The sequence below is a fragment of the Scylla paramamosain genome, chromosome 14 (genome assembly GCF_035594125.1).
Source record: "Scylla paramamosain isolate STU-SP2022 chromosome 14, ASM3559412v1, whole genome shotgun sequence".
NCBI lineage: Eukaryota > Metazoa > Arthropoda > Malacostraca > Decapoda > Portunidae > Scylla > Scylla paramamosain.
Genome location: NC_087164.1, coordinates 13,414,923 through 13,430,256, shown reverse-complemented (window position 1 = coordinate 13,430,256; position 15,334 = coordinate 13,414,923). Strand labels below are relative to the sequence as shown.

The window sequence follows — 15,334 nt, the reverse complement described above, 5'->3', positions numbered from 1 at the left end:
CGTGCAGGGGCTGCTACGTGTAGGCCAGACAGCTTGCAGCTTTTACATGTTCTGCAAAAAAATATTGAGATTTCCAAGGATGTTTCCTATTCTACTGATGGTTTTACAAGGATTCGGTTTTGTCAGCGAAAATAAGAAGAAAAGGAGGAAGATACGGGAACTCGACTTATTATTTCGGTGCTTTATGAAAATAGTTCCTATGAGATAACAACGCATCTCAAAACACGAACTTTTGATTATTTAGTATCATAACATCACATAAATAAATAAATAAATAAATAAGTAAATAAAACATATAAGGTACAAACACGCTCTTACTTCTGTTTCTCTGGTCTCGTAGCTGTTACCAAGTAGCTATTAACAAGAATTCTGTGTCATCTGTAGAAAAAAAAAAGTGAAAAATCCAACTAGGTAATGATCTATGTGGTCTCTTAACAGTAGTTTTTATGAAAACCCGAGGTGGATTCCTGCATAACTGTCGAAAGAAATGGCAGTGAATTCATATTATTAGCGCTTGTACACATCAACGACAGGATATTAACACACACGGAAGCATCTTTTATTTATTTACTTATCCATTATTTATTCATCTTGTTGTTCTTAGTATTTTCAAAACTCTGCCATCAAACAAAACTGGTATTTTGTCTTCTTACATCTCCTCCTCCTCCTCCTCCTCCTCCTCCTTCAATAGTACCTTAATTCAGGGGATATTAATTCATTGGCTCATTCAGGGGAAAAACCTTCTCTCTCTCTCTCTCTCTCTTTCTCTCTCTCTCTCTCTCTCTCTCTCTCTCTCTCTCTCTCTCTCTCCAGGCAAACATCATTCTCGTTACACCTGCAAAGAATGGCAGACAGACAGACAGATATATAAATAAATAGACAGACATATTAATAAACAGACACCCTTACCGTTATACTGCATAGATAGACACACAGATAGACAGACATCCAGACAGACGGATAAATAAACAGACAGACAGAGAGATTAATAAACTATGCTCGACGTCACAACTTCCAAATCACTTGTCTCCTGTTTACACTTGCACTGGTATTTCCGTGACATCCACTCCATCTACTGTGTAATCCGTGATGGAACCTTCAGGGAGCAGCGGTTTGTTCAGCTCCACCTTGAGGGCGTGCATATAAGACTTGACCACCGCCCACGTGTACAGCGAGAGGATGAAGTAGGCGATGGAGAGGAAGAGGTGCGTCAGGGTGGTGAAAGGAAGCGGCACGAGGAGTGTAGCCAGGATCAGTAGGTTGTGGAAACCCGTGAACGCCACCCATCCTTGCAGCAACGTTACCGAGCTCTGAGTGGAAGTGCATGAGAGGTGAACAACAAAATCAACACGTAAAAAAAAAGAAAATAATAAATAAATAGATAAATAAATAAATAAATAAATAGATAAAATATATATAAGTAAAATAAATAAATAAATAAATAAATAAATATAAAAAAATCAATAAGTAAATAAAAATCAGTTGACAGGATAAAAAAATTCCGTTACAAAATAATATGAACTCATTAACATTTAAAATGGCAAATATTTATATATCTTAAAATTACGTAAAGTGTAACTCCTACATAGCTAGTCTAAGACGTGCACGCATTGGTAAACATTTCAGCGCATTATGCAGACAACAGGTTGTAGTGTATTTTATTTATTTTTTTTTTCAAGGGTGTTTTCATGATTATACTGATAGTTTAACAAGAATTCTGAACCGCCATTTGGAAATATTTCTGTGAGGACTCGACTGATCATCTATGTAGCCTTTAAAATATTTCATTTAAGAGATCAAGACGTTTAAGAATATGGTGCTTTCAGATTGTTTTTCCTTCCTGGGTTTGGAAGATTAGCAAGGCAGGAAACGAAAGGACACACACACACACACACACACACACACACACACCTTATTTTTAAAGTTTACGTTTTCACCACACATTTTCGCTAGTAAAATAAATGAAAAATCAACTTCTTGTGTGTTTGAACTTTACTGCTAGATCGCTGAAAGAGTAAACGATTGCTTCTGTGGACAAATTTAATGATTTTAAAACTATGTACGATGCAAAATGCCACGAAAAGCAGTGGAAAAACGACACGCCCCTAGCTGTGTTACCTTCTTTCATTCACTGTCGGCACTTGGCTCAGGCAGAACGTAAACACTGAGGAGTTACAAGACTTATTTCCTTCGCCACAGCTGTCGTTTCTTCTTGCTCACGTGACTCAGAACGCAAACAACTTAGAAAAAAAAAGCAAACTATCTTTCTTTCCCAGTTGGAAATTAGCCAAGGATCCACTCTTGTGTCAGCTCCACTATAGCCTCTACTTGCCTGCGCCTGTCTCGGTTCATCTCTGAAGGAAGTATAGGAGTAGCATGTGGAGTACTGACCAATGTCTATTCGCGTGTCATGGTAAAAGGAAGTATAAGTGAGATAAATAATATCATTGTGTAATGCAATGCGTGGATCATGAGTGGTATTCTTAATCCCTCTGGACTCATAAGCACAATCTTCAATGGCCACGAGAATGATTTGTTGGGCTCTCATGTTATTTCTCCTACTGATGACGTATAGTCCTTGTTCAACTATCATTAAAAAAAAGAAAACACGCTTGAAATCTCTGATAACAACTTCCTCTAGAGGCTGTTACATGTAATCGAAGTAAGACGCGGAAACTTTTGAAAATACAAACCCAGGACTAATGGGGGATGCTGGGAGGAAAGCCCGGGCGTTGGACACTGACCCGGGTAAAGACACGCGAGGGAAACACTGGAGTGTATTCTGAAACGCTTTGCTCTCTCACCACGACTATTTACAAAGGCCACAGAGAGGAGTAGCTGTGTTCTCAAGAGTGTTTTTCCTATAAAATATTATAAAAATCTTGTTGATCTGTCACTAGAACCATGAAAACCGCCTTAAAAATCTTATAGCTTTAACTGGAGCCTTTTGAATGTAGTGAAGGTGCAGTGCATAAATGTTTCATGATATGGTCCAACCTTCATTAACAGAAAATGTCAAAACCTTTCAAGATCTAACTCCCCTCGTGATTTCTGGCATCTAGCCAAAAATATCTCCAATAACTTTGCTTCTTCTTCTTTCCCTCCTCTACTTCAACCAGATGGCACCACTGCTATCACATCTATTTCTAAAGCTGAACTCTTTGCTCAAACCTTTGCTAAAAACTCTACCTTGGACGATTCTGGGCTTGTTCCTCCCTCTCCTCCACCCTCTGACTACTTCATGCCTCGTATTAAAATTCTTCGTAATGATGTTTTCCATGCCCTCGCTGGCCTAAACCCTCAGAAGGCTTATGGACCTGATGGGGTCCCTCCTATTGTTCTCCGAAACTGTGCCTCCGTGCTTGCACCTTGCCTAGTCAAACTCTTTCAGCTCTGTCTGTCAACATCTACCTTTCCTTCTTGCTGGAAGTTTGCCTACATTCAACCTGTTCCTAAAAAGGGTGACCGCTCTAATCCCTCAAACTACCGTCCTATTGCTTTAATTTCCTGCTTATCTAAAGTTTTTGAATCTATCCTCAACAGGAAGATTCTTAAACATCTATCACTTCACAACCTTCTATCTGATCGCCAGTATGGGTTCCGTCAAGGCCGCTCTACTGGTGATCTTCTGGCTTTCCTTACTGAGTCTTGGTCATCCTCTTTTAGAGACTTTGGTGAAACTTTTGCTGTTGCCTTGGACATATCAAAAGCCTTTGATAGAGTCTGGCACAAAGCTTTGATTTCCAAACTACCCTCCTACGGTTTCTTTCCTTCTCTCTGTAACTTCATCTCAAGTTTCCTTTCTGACCGTTCTATTGCTGCTGTGGTAGACGGTCACTGTTCTTCTCCTAAATCTATTAACAGTGGTGTTCCTCAGGGTTCTGTCCTGTCACCCACTCTCTTCTTATTATTCATTAATGATCTTCTAAACCAAACTTCTTGTCCTATCCACTCCTATGCTGATGATACCACCCTGCACTTTTCCACGTCTTTTCATAGACGTCCAACCCTTCAGGAGGTAAACATATCACGCAGGGAAGCCACAGAACGCCTGAATTCTGATCTTTCTAAAATTTCTGATTGGGGCAGAGCAAACTTGGTATTGTTCAATGCCTCAAAAACTCAATTCCTCCATCTATCAACTCGACACAATCTTCCAGACAACTATCCCCTCTTCTTCAATGACACTCAACTATCCCCCTCTTCTACACTGAACATCCTCGGTCTGTCCTTTACTTATAATCTGAACTGGAAACTTCACATCTCATCTCTAGCTAAAACAGCTTCTATGAAGTTAGGTGTTCTGAGACGTCTCCGCCAGTTTTTCTCACCCCCCCCAGCTGCTAACTCTGTACAAGGGCCTTATCCGTCCATGTATGGAGTATGCTTCACATGTCTGGGGGGGTTCCACTCATACTGCTGTTCTAGACAGGGTGGAATCAAAAGCTTTTCGTCTCATCAACTCCTCTCCTCTAACTGACTGTCTTCAGCCTCTCTCTCACCGCCGCAATGTTGCATCTCTAGCTGTCTTCTACCGCTATTTTCATGCTAACTGCTCTTCTGATCTTGCTAACTGCATGCCTCCCCTCCTTCCGCGGCCTCGCTGCACAAGACTTTCTTCTTTCTCTCACTCCTATTCTGTCCACCTCTCTAACGCAAGAGTTAACCAGTATTCTCAATCATTCATCCCTTTCTCTGGTAAACTCTGGAACTCCTTGCCTGCTTCTGTATTTCCACCTTCCTATGACTTGAATTCCTTCAAGAGGGAGGTTTCAAGACACTTATCCACCAATTTTTGACCACTGCTTTGACCCTTTTAGGGACTGGCATTTCAGTGGGCATTTTTTTTTATTAGATTTTTGTTGCCCTTGGCCAGTATCCTTCCTACATAAAAAAAAAAAAAAAAAAAAAAAAACAACGCATCGTAAAAAGGCCATGTTTCGCGACGGAGATACGTGCAAAAAAGTTAAAATGTTGAAAGCGTAACCGAATATTGTCGCGCTGCATATATTAACATATCCCACCCATGAGGATATGCTTTTAATTAAACCCGTGCACTATTGGACCATATATTGAAGCATAATTGCGCCGCACCTCCGCTATTTTTTAAAAGCTCTAGTTGAAGTTACAAATGTTTTTAGGGGTGTTATCATGGTTGTAGTGACAGATTAACAAGATTTCTATATTATTATCAGGAAAGATACACTTAACAACTCGGCTAATCATCTTTGTGGCCTTGGAAAATAGTTGTAGTGAGATAGCAAAACGTTTCAGAACACGGACAGAAGTGTATACTCAGACACGTAGCTTCTTTGTTCGTTCGGATGTTACACTTTTTTCGTTACCGGAAAGTAACTGTTTCTGTTGCGCGACGGAGTTACGTTACGGTGTCGTCTTCGCGTGGCACCATTGGGCTTTGGATGACGGCTGTAACTTCTTGTTGCGGAAGGCGAAGGAATGAGGTTTCTAGGCTGTGGGGTGTTTACGTGATCGTTGTTTACTCACAGCAAGGAGGAACCACGAGACCGTCAAACGTAAACAAACAGCGAAGCGTACTGATGGCTGTTTGATCGTTACTCTTGATGCTTTCAGGAACACGTCATCAGTTTTCTTATCTTCTGGATACCGTTGGCGGATTTGATTAAAGTTTAGGTTGATATTCTCATAATCAAAGTGTTAATAATTGTCTGGAGGTTTTGCGTTCATCCACCTACAATTCAAGTGTGTGTGTGTGTGTGTGGTGTGACTTTTCATCAATTACATATGAATTACTAGTGTACAAAGACGTGAATTTTTGACATTTTGCCAGCTATTGTAATGGCACATAACTTACTCATTTGATTTTTTTTTTCAAGATAAATCTAATATGGATGTCGGAACTAGTGAAATGCTCAATAACAATAATGACCTTCATGAAATAACTCTAAAATACCTTTACCATAAAAAAAAAAAATTATATTTAACATCTGGTACAGTCCGTAATATCAATTTAATTAGTCTAAGTATGAATCTAATGGAAACTGCTCCCCTCAACTTTCAGAGCTGCTCCTCCTGCTCCTTCTCCTCCTCATTTTCCTGCTGCTTTTTACTCCTTCTCCTCCCTCTCCTCCTGCTACTCTTCCTTACCGTGAAGACACCAACCAACACGCAGAAGGACAGGATGAAGTAAACGCCAGAATAGGCGATGAAGATTCCCGCCACCAGGATTACTGAAGGAGAGAGAACCAAGTCAGTCTTTTCCTTGTGCTGCCCATCCTCTTCCTCTTGGTCTTGTCAACATTATTACTAGTACTACCACTACTACTGTCAGAGAGAGAGAGAGAGAGAGAGAGAGAGAGAGAGAGAGAGAGAGAGAGAGCTGCAGGGTACATACATACATACATACATACACAAGAGTTACGCATTATACACACTAGCGCTAAATATAGATCGCAGGAGGGGAGGAGTTATCTTATACTCTCAGCTACTGGTCGTGATGACGATGGTGGTGGTGGTGGTGGTGGTGGTTAGATTTAGAATTCACAGGTGTTTGTTTATCTTCTAGAGAGAGAGAGAGAGAGAGAGAGAGAGAGAGAGAGAGAGAGAGAGAGAGAGAGAGAGAGAGAGAGACTCAATTAACTCACTGGCTCACTCACATTTCTCCTCACTGTACACTCCCAGCACTTCTGTCTCTGGGTCAGGCAACCACGGGCACTCTATCAAAAACATTTTCGTGTCGTTAGTGACAGCAGTACTGTTGCCGTCAGGGCCCTCGATTCTACTGCTGTTACTGCTGGCACTGCTGTTACTCTCCACTGCATCAGCGTTACCACTGCCACTGTCCATAAATGGGGCCTGCTTGTCACCTCCAGTGCCACTAACATCAGTGCCAGGCCCCACTAGGCACTTGACGTTCTTATCACCCTCCTTCAAGTCGTCCTGAAGCTTACTGGTGTCCAAAACGACCTCATCAGTAAGGGTGTCGTTTAGCAGCGTCAGGGTGATGTTGGTGGTGGTGATGGTGGTGGTGATGGTGGTGGTGGTGTTGACAGGGCATTTCACCAGCATCATCACCCCGGTAATCACCATCAGAGCTTGCCAGACCTGTTGGATAAGGATGGTACAGTAGTTATGGAGATTGACTGAATGGAGGAGGAGGAGGAGGAGGAGGAGGAGGAGGAGGAGGAGGAGGAGGAGGAGGAGAAAGAGGAAGAAGAATAATAAGAAGAGGAGGTGTAGTGCAAAGATAGTAGTAGTAGTAAAAGTAGTAGTAATAGTAGTAGTAGTCTATGTACGCTATGGTTTAACTTGCTCTCGTGTCCACGCTCTTGAATTTTTGGAATTTTTCTCCATCTGGTTACGACTATTGAGTCATTCTCAAAATAAATAAGTTGGAGATTATCTATGCTGTATAAATCTCACCTAACTCCTCTGACTACAAAAAATTCTTGAACTATTTAACTTCCAAGGTGGAGCATATTCTGAGTCTCTTCCTTTTCGCGGATATCTCCAATCTTGGAGACTTCAATGTTCACCACCAGCTTTGGCTTTCCTCTCCCTTCAATGATCAACCTGGTGAACTAGCCTTTAAGTTTTCTATCCTCCACGAGCTGGAACAATTACTGCAACACTCTACCCGTATTCCTGACCGTCTTGGAGATATGCCCAACATTCTTGATCTTTTCCTAACCTCTACGCCTTTTGCTTTTTCTGATTTTCCTTGGAATGGCTACTGCTTCCGAGTCAGAGACCAGTCTTTGTGAGCTGAGCGCATAACAGAGGTGGTAGTGTCTGGCATGGATGGGTACATTCCTCACTATTTCCCTCGTCCTAAGCCTTCCAAACACAGCCTGTTCTTATGTTATACACGATAGAGATGTAGTTCACGAAAGGTACTTGAGCTTTCCATCACCTGAATCTCATGTACTTTATATTTCTGCCCGGAATCATGCCAAGTCTGTCTTCGAACTTCTTCATCAATAGAAAATATCAAAATCTTTCTAGATCTAACTCCTCTCTTGACTTCTGCCACCCAGCCAAAAATATCTCTCATAACTTTGCTTTTTCATCTTTCACTTCTCTATTTCAGCATGATGGCGCCACTGCTATTTCAGCTATCTCTGAAGCTGAACTCTTCGATGAAACCTTTGCTTGTTCCTCCCTCTCCTCCTCTCTCCGACTATTTCATGCTACCCCATTGAGATCCTTCGCAATGATGTTTTCCATGCCCTGGCTGGCCTTAACCCTCGGAATGATTATGGACCCGTTGGTATCTCTCCTATTTTCCTTCGAAACTGTGCCTCCGTGCCTGCACCTTGCCTAGTCAAACTCTTCCATCTTAACCTATCAACATCCACTTTTCCTTCTTGCTGGAAGTTTGCCTACATTTAGCCTGCTCCTAAAAAAGAGTGACCGTTCTAATCCCTCAACTACTGTTCTATTGCTTTGATTTCTTGCCTTTTTTAAGTTTTTGAAATTTATCATTAAATTAATATTAAACATGTATGGGTGCCGTCGTGGTCACTCTACTGGTAATCTGGCTTTCCTTATTGAGTCTTGGTCATCCTCTTTCAGTAATTTTAGTGAAACTTTCGCTGTTGTCTTAGACATATCAAAGCATTTGATAGTCTGGCACAAAGCTTTGATTTCCAAGCTACCTTCGTATGGTTTCTATTCTCCTCTCTATAGCTTCACCTCAAGTTTCCTTTTTGACCGTTCTATTGTTACTGTGGTAGACTGTAACTATTCTTCTCATAAGTCTATTAACAGTGGTTTTTCTCAGTGTTCTATCTTATAACTCACTCTCTTCCAGTTGTTCAAACATTATCTTGTAGGTCAAACTTCTTGTCCTATCCACTCTTACGCTGATGATATCACGCTGCACTTTCCCATGTCTTTTAATAGACGTCCAACCCTTCAGGAATTAAATAGCTCACGTAGGGAAGCCACGGAACGGCTGACTTCTAATCTCTCTGTAATTCCTGGTTGAGGCAGAGCAAATTTAGTATTGTTCAATGTCTCAAAGCTCAATTCCTTCATCTACCATCTCGACACAACCTTCCAGATAATTATCCTCTCTTCTTCAATGACACTCAACTCTTCTACACTGAACATCCTCGATCTGTCCTTTGCTAAAAATCTTAAATGAAAACTTCACATCTCATCAACCAGCTAAAACTTCTTCAATGAAATTAGGTGTTTAAGCCAGTTTTTTTTTTTTTTCTCTCTCTCTCTCTCTCTCTCTCTCTCTCTCTCTCTCTCTCTCTCTCTCTCTCTCTCTCTCTCTCTCTCTCTCTCTCTCATTCTCTCTCTCTCTCTCTCTCTCTCTCTCTCTCTCTCTCTCTCTCTCTCTCTCTCTCTCTCTCTCTCTCTCTCTCTCTCTTTCTCTCTCTTTCTCATTCTCTCTCTCTCTCTCTCTCTCTCTCTCTCTCTCTCTCTCTCTCTCTCTCTCTCTCTCTCTCTCTCTCTCTCATTCTCTCTCTCTCTCTCTCTCTCTCTCCTCTCTCTCTCTCTCTCTCTCTCTCTCTCTCTCTCTTTCTCTCTCTTTCTCATTCTCTCTCTCTCTCTCTCTCTCTCTCTCTCTCTCTCTCTCTCTCTCTCTCTCTCTCTCTCTCTCTCTCTCTCTCTCTCCAGCCGCTTTCTGCACAGGGGCCTTATCCGTCCATGTATAGAGTACGCTTCAAATTTGGGTGGTGGGGGTGGTTCCACTCATACCGCTCTTTTAGGCAAGATGGAATCAAAAGCATTTCGTGTTATCAACTCCTCTCCTCTAGCTGACTGTCTTCAGCCTCTTTCTCATCGCCGCAGTGTTGTATCTCTTGCTATCTTCTACCGCTAATTTCACGCTGACTGTTCTTTTGATTTTGCTAACTGCATGCCTCTCCTCCAGAGGCCTCGCAGCACAAAACTTTCTACTTTCTCTCACCTCTATTCTGCCCACCTCTCAATCATTCCTTACTTTTCTTGGTAAACTCTGGAACTCCCTGCCTGCTTCTGTATTTCCTCTTTTTGAACAGGAAGGTTTCAAGACACTTGTCCTCCATTTTTCGATAATCCTTTTGGCTTCTCTTTTGGGACTGGCACTCTAGTGGGTATTATTTATGAACTACTAGTGGTGGTGGTGGTGGTGATAGTGTTGGTGATAGTAAGAGTGGTGGTAATAGTGGTCGTGGTAGCGGTGGTGGTGGTGGTAGAAAAAGAAAACACAAAATGGATTTAAAGAATGATTAAGATAAGAACAAAACGAAGAGAGAGGAGGAGGAGGAGAAGGAGGAGGAGGAGGAGGAGGAGGAGGAGGAGGAAGACGAAATAAAGGAACACGGACAAAAAAAAAATATGACAAGAAGAGAAGAAAAACTGTAGAGATAAAGAAAAATGTCAGAGAGAGAGAGAGAGAGACATGATGGAAAAAACGTACAGAAGACGTAGTAAACAAAATAACGCAAGGATGAGATTGGGAAAGTGGAGGAGGAAGGAAGAAGACAAAGTAGAAGAAAAATTCGTTGAGGCGCTTAGGACGGCAACACTCAAATAATTATGTAAACAAAACAGAGAGAGATAGAGAGAGAGAGAGAGAGGAGAGAGAGAGAGAGAGAGAGAGAGAGAGAGAGAGAGAGAGAGAGAGAGAGAGAGAGAGAGAGAGAGAGAGAGAGAGAGAGACGTACGTACCAAAGAGAAGAATCCGATAATGATGGCTCCAGTTCTCAAAGACCATCGCAGGCAGCAGTTGTCAGTAGACCAGTAGTCCAGATTAGCCCTGGTATTCATATACATGGTTGCCAATCTTCCTCAGTGCCTCCTCTGCATGTCAAGCGATGACACACGCACGCTTCCTCTCTTGCCGTTTTTCTGTTAGTCGTCTTCTGCGTTTTCTGATTTTCACAGCTGGATTTCACTACTTCCTCCTTTTCTCTTTTTTTTTCTGTTCGTTGTTTCTTTCTTTCTTTTTTTTCTTTAGATTTTTAGTGCTTGGTTTCACTGTTTTTTTTTTCCCCGTATTTCTGTGACTAAGTAAGTTTTCTGAAGTTCCTATCGAATTTCGCTGCTTAGTCACTGTTCTTTCTCGTCTTTTTTTGTGATCAGTTTAATTTTGCTTTCCTTTTTTTTTTCCTTTCTTGTTGATTTTCACTTTTGGGTTTCACTGTTCGATTTTCTCTTTTTGATATCAAGTATTTTTTTCTTTCTTGTTGACTTTCACTGATGGGCTTCACTGTTCTTTCTCGCCTTATTGTTATCAGCTAGATTTTCTTTTCCCAACTTTCTGAGTTTTACTGCTGAGTGAATCACTGTTGTTTCTCGTTTTTTTGTTGTGGGCTAAATCTCGTTTCCCTTCCGCCGAGTTTTACTGCTGGGTTTCACTGTTTTTCTGTTATGCTTATTGTTGTGAGCTAAATTTTAGGATCCCTTTTTTGCTGAATTTCACTGCTGAGTAAATATTTCTTGCTTTCCTTTTTGTTTCCTTCTCCCCGAATTTCACTGCTGAGTCACTGTTCTTATTTGATCATCTTATTGTTGTCAGCCACTCTGCAGCTCAATGTGCAACTCTATGTCATTTCCCTTTCTCCGCTTCCTGCTGAGTCTCAGTGGAGCTTACTGAGTGCTCAGTACCGGTTCTTACTTTTCTCGTTTCCGTCATTTAAACGCCTCTCGCTTCCCAGAAGTTATGAGTACAAGGAGTGCTTTCTCTGCCTTCGTTTTGTCATCTTTGCTACCTTCACCGCCTTCTTGCCTTCAATTATTGGTCTTGCTGAATTCTCAAGCCCGCGTCAAGTTGATGATAATAAGACTAACACACGCCAGCACTATGTTTCCTTTTGAATATTTAGAAATACTAGAATGTTTTCATTCACTGTTTTCCTTCCTGGACCGCATTCTCAAAAGTTCCAGCGTGCTATCTCGATCATTTCAACAGGTTCTTGTCAAATGAAAGTTATTGGAATTTTTCAAGGGTGTCTTCATGATTGTATAGCACATGGTAATTAAAAAATAATAATAATTCTGCGTCATCAGAAAGAAATACCTATGAAAACTCGACTTCTCATCTCTATGACCTTCGAAAACAGCCCTTATAAGGGATCAAAGTACTTAAGAATACGGATCCTTCTATCTTTCTTTCCTTCTTTACTGCCTTCCCTAACGTTGCTGCTCTGATCAAGACTCAATTTGTCTCCCGCTGCTGAGAAGATAAACGTAGGACTGACCCTTGAAAACAGTCCTTATGAGAGAACGAACTGGTTAAGAATACAGGCCTTTCTTTCCTTCCTTTCTTCCCTAACGTTACTACTCTGCTAAAATTTCGATTTGCTTTCCGCTACTCAGAAACAGGACGTGACCTTTGGAAACAGTCCTTGTGAGGTAACGAACTGCTTAAAAATGTTGCTGCTCTGCTCAAATATCGTTCTGCTTTCCTCTACTCAGAGGATGGACAGTGCACCTCCACTTCAGTGATGACAGAGACTGTATTCGTTTTCTTCCGTTTTCCCTCACGCTGGCCTCAAGTGGCGTTACGCGGGTTTAGCTTGTCCCCGCTAGATGCTGCGAGTCACTACTGTTTTATTTATTTAGTTTGACGTGTTAGGAGTCTGGACAGAAGTCTGGCACAAAGAATGAGAGAAAAGATTGGTTAACATGTCTCTTCCCCAAAAATATTAGATATAGATTTTGAAAGTTTAACCAGTTTCGTCCCTGGAGGTGTCTAATGCTTCGCTGAATGAGGACAGGGAGACAAAGAAAGAGAGAAAAGACTGGTTAACATGCCTCTGCTTCTAAAAAAAAAAATGTTATATATAAGAGATTTTGAAAGTAAAACCAGTTTTGTTCTTGAAGTGTCTTGATGCTTCTTTCAGTCAGGTAGGGAGTTCCGTAATGTATTATTATTATTTTTTTCCTGCATTCAAGACAACCGTGATATTCCTGCCATCTTTTACCTTGTGTAATCTAAATAGCGGTCACATAATGCTGCGTTTGTGATTTATTTTATCCTCGCCACCTTATACTCTGGCAGCTTCTCATTCACATTATCATCAGTATCTTCAGTGTCTTCCGCATCATCTTTTGTCATCATATGCAGCAATTTACGCTTGAAAAATGTTAAGTTCTTTATTATTACTATTATTATTAATATTATTATTATTATTATTATTATTATTATTGGTGGTGGTAGTAGTGGAAGCAGCAGCAGCAGCAGCAGCAGCAGCAGCAGTAGTAGTAGTAGTAGTAGTAGTAGTAGTAGTAGTAGTAGTAGTAGTAGTAGTAGTAGTAGTAGTAGCAATTGAAGTTATTGTTGTTGTTGTTTCTCTGTCTGTCTCTCTCTCTCTCTCTCTCTCTCTCTCTCTCTCTCTCTCTCTCTCTCTCTCTCTCTCTCTCTCTCTCTCTCTCTCTCTCTCTCTCTCTCTCTCTCTCTCTCTCTCCCTACATGTGGCAGCAAAGAAAATAGACATGATAATTGATAAAGACCACGTTTTGTTACACACACACACACACACACACACACACACACACACACACACGACACACACACACACACACACACAGACACACACAGACACACACACACACACACACACACACACACACACACACACACACACACACACACACACAGACGACACGTGGAGACAATTAGGGCAGTACAGGATATCTCTCTGGACGCCACGTTAAGAGCACGGCATTATTATTCATGTTCCATTTGCCTCGCCGCGGGAACCTGTGTGTGTGTTCAGCGGCGGAGGTTGATACCAATTAAGATAATGCGCCGCCCTTCTCGCGTCTCCTTAAAGTTAAGAGAAAAAATAAATGACATACAAATAATTATAAATAAAGAACGAAGGAGGTAGATTTTTTTTTTCATTGCAAAGTGCGTTTTGTTTTGAATGGATTTTAATGTTAGTAAAATCGTGCTTTCGTGCACAACTTAAGAGCTAATACAGGAGGAAAAAGGACATATGAATTAGAAATGAGCGTATCAATTACAAAAAATTTATATATACAGTAGACGGTTCTTCCTGTTCTCGACTTGTGCACTTTCATTTCTCTCTCGCTAAATATGACGCTTATTGATACTTATTGCAAGAGACAAAAAAAAAAAAAAAAAGTCAGCTATTTCCATTCGTGTCTTGATGCTTCTCCTCTGAAACTTTTAAAATCGTAGACAAGGAATTCGAACAGAGTTCAGAATGATCTCAGAATGATCACATTTGGACAGGAGTGTTTGCCCTCGCTTTCCCTTTGAAGTGCGATGTATGAATGATAAAGAGGCGGGCTTGATTTTACCGGCGTCATGAAAGACTTAGCGAGGCAGAAAGCACATTGTTTTCAAGACAAGATGGGTATTTCCACCTTGGAAGTTTGGATGTGAACACGGGAAGAAAGAACAACAGCTGTGATGGTGTCTAAATGTGGAGGCTCGTGTATTTTTTCTTTTTTTGTTCGTCTTTAAGTGTTCAGCTGCCTAAGAATATCTAAAGCTTGGCTCTCACGTGGCAGCTGCATGATCTCTCTGGGCGTGGCAACGAGTGCTCGGGAAATGCCACAGAAAAGAAAGAAAAAGAGAGAAAAAAAAAAAACACGGGAAGCACAGAGTTCTTCCGCTGTTCCCAAGTATCAGGGGGTTGGCGCCTTGTACAGTCGTGGTGAGAAGTGTGAGAATTCGCATAATCTGCTACAGTCACTTCCACTGAGCTATGCGTTTTCCCTCACTCTTAAATCCTCCGATCTGTTGACAGTCTCCTCGCAAATCCTGACAGTGTGTAGAGTCTTAGCAGATCACAGGACAAGATAGAGGGAAAACAGTAAACGCCGAGGAAAAGACTGCGGTACGTTTACTCAATTTCTGGCTAAAACTACAAGTGCACGAGTCTTCTCCAGTCGCATCTTCTTTTTCTTTCATTCCTTGCTATTGCGCTACAAATCAATTTCAATTTCTTATTCTTTCCTTCTCAGAATATTACCGATATGCTGTTCTGGTGAATAAAGAGAAGAGAAGGAGAGATGAGGGGTTTTCGTGTCCTTTTCTTCCACACTGACACTACCTCTCACAGAAATGGCGGGAAAGTGTTGCAGGAGAGATGACACCCTAAGTACGGGACAGATCACAGCACAGACGAAGATAGCGGAAGTGTGTCCACGGAGCCTTGAGAACAGAGCGTTTGGGAGGCTTTTCTTAGCAAGGAATTGAGCGGAGCAGAGAGAGAGAGAGAGAGAGAGAGAGAGAGAGAGAGAGAGAGAGAGAGAGAGAGAGAGAGAGAGAGCTTGCTTTAACCTCACGTTTGGGGCTTTATTTAGACAGACGAGACTTTTGGGCTTTCGTGAATGCTTGTTGATTCATACAATTAATGATGACTTCGTGGCCACTCGT

The 15,334-nt window shown here is 41.4% G+C and overlaps 1 protein-coding gene across 6 annotated transcripts in view; it reads right to left on the bottom strand.

Moving 5' to 3' along the window:
- Positions 1-876: 876 nt before the first annotated feature.
- LOC135106894 (uncharacterized) overlaps positions 877-15,334 on the bottom strand; it is a 15,041-nt gene continuing 583 nt past the window's right edge. The window contains exons 2-5 of one of the 6 annotated variants that reach the window (XM_064016286.1): positions 10,648-11,931; positions 6,636-7,083; positions 6,127-6,209; positions 877-1,310 (exon numbers count right to left, since the gene is read on the bottom strand). In XM_064016286.1, the coding sequence (XP_063872356.1) occupies positions 1,035-1,310; positions 6,127-6,209; positions 6,636-7,083; positions 10,648-10,752 (912 nt within the window). In that variant the 5' untranslated portion in view covers positions 10,753-11,931 and the 3' untranslated portion in view covers positions 877-1,034. Of the gene's footprint in view, positions 1,311-6,126; positions 6,210-6,635; positions 7,084-10,647; positions 13,127-15,334 lie in introns of those variants that run through there. The other 5 variants (XM_064016285.1, XM_064016289.1, XM_064016287.1 and 2 more) reach the window with 5 other exon arrangements.